This window comes from Solanum tuberosum, unplaced genomic scaffold, assembly GCF_000226075.1.
Source record: "Solanum tuberosum cultivar DM 1-3 516 R44 unplaced genomic scaffold, SolTub_3.0 scf00114, whole genome shotgun sequence".
Taxonomy (NCBI): domain Eukaryota; kingdom Viridiplantae; phylum Streptophyta; class Magnoliopsida; order Solanales; family Solanaceae; genus Solanum; species Solanum tuberosum.
Window position 1 is genome coordinate 1,087,873 of NW_006239038.1, and position 9,483 is coordinate 1,097,355.

Here is a 9,483-nt window from a genome sequence, read left to right on the forward strand (position 1 = left end):
TCTTTCAACTATGTGAAAGGTCAAAAATGCCCTCCATTTATAGTTTGGCTCAAAAATACCCTTATCGTCAATACTTTGGTCCAAAAATGCCCCTATAGTTACAAAATGGGTCAAAAATGCCCTTTTCCGAATAAATATATATTTTTCTTTTTAAACATATCTTCTTCCTAATTAAAATATTATTAAAGAACACTATTCTTGTTTTCTTTCTTCTAAAATCACTTTAACAAATAAAAATGTAGGAAATATTTTTTTTCTTCTTAATCTCATTTTATCAATTAAAATAGAATAACTTCATGTACCCTTTGAACATATAATATATGTCATATATAAGATTATAGTATATCCATCATTAATTTATATTTATATAACGATAAAAATAAGAAATATTTTCATTTTTTATTTTTTCTGAATTGAAGTAGGATAAACATTTGCTAATTTTTTTAAAAAACATTATTAGAAAAAGAATGTGTTAAAATATATATATATTTATTTGAAAAATGAGCATTTTTGACCCATTAAATAACAATAAGGGCATTTTTGGACCAAAAATATTTAACGGACAAGGGCATTTTTGGACCAAACTACAAACGGATGGCATTTTTGTTCCTTTCATATAGTTTAAGGGCATTTTTGAACCAAAGTATTAACGGTGAGGACATTTTTGAGCCAAACTATAAACGGAGGGCAATTTTGTTCATTTCACATAGTTTAAGGGCATTTTTGACCCTTTTCCCTTAATTAAATAGTTTGGCTCAAATATTTTATATCATAATATATACCGTATAAATAAATTATCGAGAACTCATTGAATTGTATTTTTTTAGTGACTAGAATTCATAAACCCAAGATTCTGATTTTGATTGCATTTTCAGATACGTTTGAATGCGTTTAGAAGTGTCTACAAAATAATACTACATGCATATATGACGAAACGAGAATTTATATAGCTGATCCTAACTTATTTGAGATTGACGTGTATTGTATGAATACATCAAACATGTAGATTTTGGGCTTAGCTCTTTACAAAGATGTTTTCTGATACAATTTTTTCGGCTAAATATATATAAACAGAAAAGAAAAGAGAAGTTTGTTCGACTTCACTAGATTATATTCGCTAAGGGTATTCAAGATATAACATACATCTGCAAAGAGTAACTTTGTATTTGTATACGAAATGATATTGTTTTCTATATACATACATAATAATTTTTCGACTAAGTATGTTCAAACTGACCACCCTTTTGTCTACGTAGAAAAGGTGGTATAAAGAATTGTCCCTTCACATGAATTAGAGTAAACTGTTTCTCACTCTTTTTCTTTCTTTCTTGTTCTCCCATGTACATTTTTCTGTCTTTTTCGACTAGCAAGCAACCTTCGTTGGACGCGAAACCATACGTGTATTCTGATGTAAGCAACAAGACTACACGCTCACCGCGACTCAGCTCTCATACGTTGGCATGCCGGGCAACAAATGATTCCACCAGTGGGTTCACAAGATGAGGTGCCTCGTCCTACAAAATGTCACAACGATGAGACAAACAACCTCACCAAGATGAAATGCAAACTTTGAAGAAACGTCCTTTCTTGACGTTATTGCTTTGTATGTAAACTACTTTGAGTATGCAGATGCCGATGGAGCCATTATCTAATAGGTTCAACTGAACTCGGTATTTTCTATGCGGAGTATAGATAGATATGGAACAAACCACTGATGTTTCAATGTATAGTACTAAAAACCTTATTGGTTAAACTCATCAAATTTAAATCTTGAATCTACCTGAGGACAATGGCCAACATTAGGGAGGACGACGAAATCTTCGACTGTATCAAATTTGCCATAGGCTCTACCAAGTTCTATTGGCTCCCAAGGATCCTTGTCACCCCATGCCACCAGAACAGGACACTGCAAAATGCACATTTTGTGGAAGAACATTGATATTGGCCGCGGAATTCCAAATAAAAAGATTTAGTTTCAAAAACAAGAAAATATAAGACAATGTTGTATGGGTAGTAAAGGCAATAATTCGAGAATCACCTTCACTTGAGGTAGTAGTTCCTCGGGTAGAGGCCCCGCTGAATAGCAAATGAACTCGAGAAACACATCGACAGCACCAGGCTCAAGCCCTGGAAGAAGGATGGCCTGTACTAACTCATCCGTCACCTGGGATGTGTCGTAGTAGCACTGCAGAGAAATTTATCAGATGTCGCCATGGTGTCAATCGTCATACAGCATACTAGATGAACTAATTATGAGATAAGCTATCAAAATCCTATAAAATCCTTATAATTTACAACATGTTTTTCCCTCAAAATGACTAGCTAATCATTGTCTTTTTACTGGTATTGTCTCCACACCGAAATTCAAGTTACAAGCAATCGGAAGTCACTTAATTTTGGATGTCAGATTCAGGGGTGGAGCTATGTAGAGCCAAGGGGCTCATCCAAAGCCCCTTGAAGAAAAATTACACAATTTATACATGGTTAAAATTATCTTTTATGTATATATAGTAGATGTTGAACCTCATTTGGCTTCTTGGTGTGTTTACTTCTTCATGGTTTGAACCTCGTGAAAATTCTAGCTCAGCCACTGGTCAGATTCTGTGTACTTTTCAATAGCTTATGCATAACGCATGTGCAATCCACAATTATATTGTCCGGAATAGCAATTGAGGCACAACATTTCTTACAGTCAAGCATTGAAATTCTTCAGCGAAAATAAGTTTATAGACACCGGGGTGCTACATGTTGTTTACCTGACACAGAATGTTTTTCACTGCTTCAGGAGTAGCAACACTTTTGAAAAAGAATTTCCCGAGTTCAGTATTTCTGAGGCAAAAACACCTAATATGAGTCCAGTGCAGATAGAAGAATGTTTGTGTCTTCGAGATATAATGAATAAAGAAGTTCACCTCAATAAATTCTGAAATGCTTTAATCAGTGGTCTACCAAACCAAGGCTGCTTCGTTATATGCAGCATTCGGAGAGAGATATTTAAAAGAAGAATGCCTCTACAGAGTTGTGGTTCCAAAATGGCAGCCTGAAGACCAACAAGCCCTGCAGAGGAAGCCAGAAAGTTCTTTTATGGGTTATAAACATAACATAACATAAAGAACAAGAACATGAAATAAGGACATAAGCCCAAAAAACTATAGAAAATGATGCCCTTGTGAAATCGCTTTGCCATTGTGACCCAGAGAAAAAACTCCAAGAGATGAAGGCACAAAAGCATGAAAAAGGGCAGCCCGGTGCACTAAGCTCCCGCTGCGGGTGAGGTTCAGGGAAAGGCCGTACCACAAGGGTCTATTGTATGCAGCCTTACCCTGCATTTCTGCAAGAGGTTGTTTCCATTTTCCATAGCTCGTACCTTTGAGAACGATTCTCTTTTGTCAAAAAAATGAAAATTCTTTTGTTTTCACTTTGAGTGCCGAAAGTATGATCTTGTGTTTTTGAGCATCAATTGGAATATTTCATGAGTATGTGAAATGAATCTATTGCCACGATATAAGTACATCAACTTTAAGCTCATAATACAAAACAGAAGGAGAAGAGGTCACCTCCAATGGAATTGCAAATGAAGAAGGCTTTATCTCCGATAACATCCTTACAAAAATCGTTTAGTTGGCTGCCCCATGTTTCAAATGAATAAAAGTTGTCTACACCAAGCTCACGAGGATTTGGTTTGTCTGAATAGCCATAACCAATAAGGTCGATAGAGAACACCCGATGTGACTGTGCAAGAACAGGAAGATTTTTTCTCCAGTGGTCACTGTGGGAAAATGATCATTCCAAATGAGGGTTCAAAGAGAGTGAGATAGTAACAAAATGACAAAGATGATCTATGTGCACGAAACCAATAAGTTGAAACTTGCATTCAAATGAAATCAAATCAATCAACAGCCACTAAAATAAGCTAAACGTGAATGTTGTGTTCAGGTTTGCAACTATAAAGAAATATTTACTCCCTCCGTTTCAATTTGTTGTCTTACATTCCTTTTCTCTGTTTCAAGAGGAATGTATCTTTCCAGCATTATGGTACATTTCACATATCTTTGGTTTAAGACCACACAATTCAAAATTCCTCTTTACTTTCTTAAACTTTGTGTCAAGTCAAAACCAGAAAACGGAGGGAGTACCATTTATGCCAATTCCACTGTTAGCCTGTGGCTGCAAGATGTTGAGATCAAAGTTCCATACTTTGAAAGATTTACATACACAAATTGGCTTAAGTGATGTAAGATCTTCTATACTTAGTAAAGAAAACAAGATTGATCGCGAAGTTCACAGTATACTATAGTTTCCATCCAATTATCTTCGATGAAAAGAAAAAAACTAGTAGGTAAAGTATATAGACAGAAAAAACGTATCAAAGATAACCTACATGTTAAAATTCAACTTCTATAATCTACTATGTGATTAAAACTTCAAGAGCCAAAAGAGAAAGGGACATTCTATTTGTGGTGTAGTTTTGCAAATTAATACCTATAAGCAAAATGTGATTGATGTTGACCTGTTTGCTCCAAAACCATGGACTAAAACGAGCGCAGGGCCACTGTTGCCACAATACTGGTATCGGATGGAGTAGCCCTTCCAGTTCCACGTACTGCAGGACCAAAAACAAACATATAAACAGTTGAAGATGGAAAGTGCAAAATCAGGCAATACACCAAATGATATCATTAAGAAATCTTAACTAACAAAATAGTCATAGTCTTGATAACATTCACAATCTTCCCAAATATTGATTATTTCGAAACATTCAATTGATTAGCCACAGCTTGTTCCGCAAGTACTTTCCAAGCATAGTGGGAATGTAATTTTCTTAACAGAAACGTATGTGCTCGAGTTATAGAAAGGTAATAGCTTTATGATGAATCATAAAGTTTTTTTCATCTACTACACCAACTAGCATTACTATATTTTCAATCTGTCACTAGTCCCACTCCACTCTTTTAGTAAGGAAGAAGTACATCGATCGATCAATCAATCAACTAAGCCTAAATCCCAACTAGTTGGAGTCCGCTAAATATAGCAACTGATGGAGCATATAAATACTAGTATTCAACCGAGCACGTCATTTCAAAAACGGAACCAACCTCTATGAGAAAAAATAACCAAAATATCAACAATTATCAAATTCTGAACCCATATTTCATAATTCATATGTAAAATGGATTCAGTGGAAAGAGCCTAATGGTTGAACTCATCAAACTTAAATCCTAGATTCGCCTCTGGTTACAAGAATCCCCTATATATATATTCCCCTCTATACGGACAGGAGCGGAGCTACAAGCCTGTCTATGGGTTTGGCAGAACCAGTAACTTTGGCTCAAAACCTATATTTGTACTCAAACATCCACTTAATACAACAACAACAACATACCCAGTGTAACTCCACAAGTGAGATTGTGGGGTTTGTGGAGGAAAGTGTATACGCAGACCTTTCCCCTACCTTGGAACACGTAGAGAACCTACGTAGATAACATCCACTTAATATGTATAAATAATCTATCAACAACAATACCCAATGTAACTCCACAAGTGAGATTGTGAGGTTTGTGGAGGAAAGTGTATACGCAGACCTTTCCCCTACCTTGGAACACGTAGAGAACCTATGAAGATAACATCCACTTAATATGTATAAATAATCTATCAACAACCTAGTAAGCTGTCTTTTCTAGAATTCAAAACTCATAAACTCAAAATCCCAGCTCCACATTTGAGGCTCATTTCATATCAAAGATAAAGTAACCTACTGTAAAACTCCCCACATTACAACTCTCAATCTTTCTTCTTACTTCCAAGTCCATTGGGCAACAAAAGCTACAGTCTTTTTTCCCCTATTGTTTTTTTGGGGGGGGGGGAGGGGGGGGGGGAATTAAAATTAATATTTTAGTGACAAAATAGAGTGGGATAAATTGGTATGTATTTTTCTAAGTGATGATAGTAACATAATTGATGGATAATAATAATAATATCATTGGTTGTGTGAGTATTTCTATTATTAATCACTTTGGATTTTTTTTTTGTTGTGTGGTGGGGGGGGGGGGGGGGGTATGAGCAAGAATACAAAAAGATTATATTTTTACCTGGTTTTGACATCAATGGAAACTTGGGTCTTGTTTTCTTTAGAGGTTTCATCAATTGAACAATCATTTACAAGTGAATTTGTTATATACCCACAAGATTTTGGATTCTTGACAGAAAAGAACAACTTTTTAGGAACATATTTTTTGGTACAAAAAGGGATTGAACTAATTGAGATCTTCTTGTTTATGCTTTGTGAAAATGAAACAGGGAAATCCAATTTAGATATGGAGATTGTTGAAGAACCTGTTATTGCCATAATAATCATAGAAATCAAAACATACAGAAAGAATGAGAATGTTGAAGCTAAGGTACAAATAAAGCTAAAAAAATCTAATTTTTTTCCTAACTGTTTGGACAGCATCAAGCCACATATATACACTCATGTCCCTGTATTAGTAGATAGTCGAGTGTTGATTTAATATCACTTTTTAATATTGTTGTTATTATTCTCGTATTATCTTATTTCTTCAATTTTAGTATTATTCTATTTTTTGGAAAATAGTATCTTTATCTTCCCAAGATATGATTAAAGCTATGTATAGGTTACATTTTCATATTTCACTCATGAAATTACGACGAATATAATGATTTAAATCATTTTTTAATTTGATTTAGCCCATTTTTTTTATACATACTTAGTTATTATAGTAGAAACTTTTATGTAAGTCTATATACTAGTTAAATAATTAAACTCATAAATTTTTCAATATTAGATTATGTATCTAATTCATTTTTAATTTAGTAAGTAAATATAATTTTTAAACACTCTAAATAGTTAAACATTTTATTCATTATCTATTTTTTTTTAAAAATAGATTATATTATACATCGTACAAGATTGTACGAATAATTGTTAAAAAGTATGATTAGTGATAATCGACGATGATCAATGATTTATAATGATTATGTCAATGTGCAATACAATTGCACGTTAAAAGTAATTTTGTCGGACAAATAGATAAAATGGTGATAATTGTTACATGTAAAAAGTTTTTCATTTTCATAATTCAAATTCAATATTACTAATTAAATAATAATATTTTTCTATTTGACTTTCAAGAAAAAATCCTCAACTCTCTACATTATGCTTAGCCTCTTTGGAAAAAAAATGAAATTATGTGAAAACTACAAATTTAGGGGCTTTCAGGCCATTGCCTTTGAATGTCAAAGTAGTATGTGATATCCACATAGCATCTTTCTTTTTCATCTATAACCTGAAACACCCAAAAAAAAAAAAAAATTGGTTAGCGGCAATAAATATACATATTAATAAAAAGTGTTAAAATATTTATCGATATTAGTTAATTGTCACTGGATTCATATCGCTATAGATTTTGAAGACATTTACAAAAAAATGTTAATTGCTGCTAAAAATATACCTGTGTTCTTGTAGTATATAAACCCCTTGCAAAGACACCAGAAGGTGTGACATCTTCTTCTAATTCATATACATATGGCTCTTTTCTAGGTTCAAAAGTTCCCAACATCACTTGAGACTTATCAACTGTCATAACAATGAATATTTTTAATAAATAAATAAAAGGAAAAATTACGCGATATCATAAATATGTAGACTATATTTATAATATAGACAACTATATTTCAAAAAATTATAAAGAGGAGCTATATCTTAAGATTTGTAGCAAATGCACAATACACATATACATTGATATAGCTCTTTTGCATGTTTTAACTAATACAATATGTGTTGATAGTAATTGTAGCTAGCTACGTTTAAATTCAGCTCAAATCAATTATACGTCACCCTCAATCCTTTAATCATGATATTCATATTCATGATGTACTCAATATAGAACACTTAACACAACAACAACAAGAAAAAAAAACATGTGAATTAGAGAGTACACAAAATACAAGTGAAGGGTAAAAAATATATCTAAAGTAGTTCATTTTTTCGAGCTTCATATCTGAACTATCACCAACTATCAATTGTTCGCTTTTCCTATCTGAAATCACTATCGTATGAAACACGCATATATGATAGTTCAGATATGAAACTCGAAAAATTGATATACTTTAGATGTATTTTTTATCATTAACTCGAATGTTTAATTTGTATTTACCTCTTACACCAGTTTTCCATGTAGTGTTGATGTATTTGAGACCACAAACAACATTGTTGGAGACAGTAAATGAAAATTTGAGTTTGTATCTACTTGCTTCCTTGAGAGTGAAGAGACATTCTTTAGGTGTGGAAAAGAATGGCTCACATAACACTAACTCTGGTCTCTCAGGACAAATTATGTATAATTTTGGTTCTTGTACTTCTGGTTCTAATTCATTCTCTAAAAATAAAATAAAATATAAGATTATAAACACAAAATTCTTGTTAATAATAACATAATATTAAAAATAAATGACATTTTGTGTAGAGAAACCAAAGAAAAAAAAAATTGTTAGATGATTTATTTTCGATCTGTCAATTTTTTGATGGACAGAAGGTTGAAATATCTTGAATATGATTTTATTCAAGGAGAATAGCATGTGTGTGATAAAATAATCAAAGTGCAAACAAGCTAAAAAAAAAGAGAGGTATATTGTGATAGCTTTACTTGGAAAATTGGTCCTTTCTTTTTTAGCAAGAATGAATAGAATTAGTTTATTGTAGTTTTTAATATTTCTAACATAAAATAATGTTAGGTTAGAATATACTCTCTCCGTCCACTTTTAATTGTCATAGTTTCCCTTTTTAGAGCCAAATGATAATAACTTCGACTAACATTTTACGATGTATTTTTCATCATATTGATATGCAAAAAATTACAATTTATATTACTTTTCGTATAGTTTTTGAATATCTAATTTTTTTTAGTTTAAAATATTGAATTAATGTAATCTAATTTAACTTTGTAAATTAATTAAATTGACTTTCAAAAAACGTAACGTAACATAACAAACATAACAATTAAAAGTCAACAATATGAATTGTAAATTTGGACACCAAGAATATACCTTCATCTGAAGTGCTATAATCACTCTCAAGAAGTTGCTCCTCCCTCAAACTTTCATCATCCTTCCAAGTAAAAACAAACAATACATAATTAATCACACATATAATTATCAATCAATTGTGTTCTTAATAAAGAAAAAAAGAAGGCATTATGATATATCAATACCAAGTTTTGATAGATAGAGCTATTCGATATTTGTACAGGTGGATAATAGCAAATATTTCGTAACATTAATTTAGATGCACATAAATTGACACAAACATCATCATCATTACCTGCATCTTCATATTCTCTTGTTGATTATTTTCATCCATCATTGTGTCCATGATCAAGGCCTTGCTTGGTGAGATTGGTTCAACAATAGCTGACATTTTCACCAGCCTTTTTTTTACAATCGAGAAATTCACGAGAGTTAGTGATG

General features: G+C 32.4%; 2 protein-coding genes across 3 annotated transcripts; both read right to left on the reverse strand.

Annotated features, from left to right (window-relative positions):
• Positions 1-1,135: 1,135 nt before the first annotated feature.
• LOC102602388 (pheophytinase, chloroplastic) lies at positions 1,136-6,405 on the reverse strand. 2 transcript variants are annotated; one of them, XM_006349831.2, is made up of 8 exons: positions 6,090-6,405; positions 4,511-4,603; positions 3,558-3,769; positions 2,913-3,057; positions 2,757-2,829; positions 2,039-2,185; positions 1,781-1,906; positions 1,136-1,514 (listed from the first exon to the last, which is right to left on the reverse strand). In XM_006349831.2, exons 1-8 carry the CDS (start codon positions 6,353-6,355, stop codon positions 1,449-1,451), a joined length of 1,128 nt encoding a protein of 375 aa, XP_006349893.2. In that variant the 5' UTR covers positions 6,356-6,405; the 3' UTR covers positions 1,136-1,448. The 2 variants fall into 2 exon arrangements, with proteins under 2 accessions (XP_006349893.2, XP_015165264.1); XM_015309778.1 differs by having other exon boundaries at positions 4,483-4,603; positions 6,090-6,403.
• Positions 6,406-7,198: 793 nt separating this feature from the next.
• On the reverse strand, positions 7,199-9,483 carry LOC102602730 (rho GDP-dissociation inhibitor 1-like). The gene is made up of 5 exons (XM_006349832.1): positions 9,338-9,483; positions 9,064-9,124; positions 8,175-8,396; positions 7,470-7,594; positions 7,199-7,304 (listed from the first exon to the last, which is right to left on the reverse strand). Exons 1-5 carry the CDS (start codon positions 9,431-9,433, stop codon positions 7,224-7,226), a joined length of 585 nt encoding a protein of 194 aa, XP_006349894.1. The 5' UTR covers positions 9,434-9,483; the 3' UTR covers positions 7,199-7,223.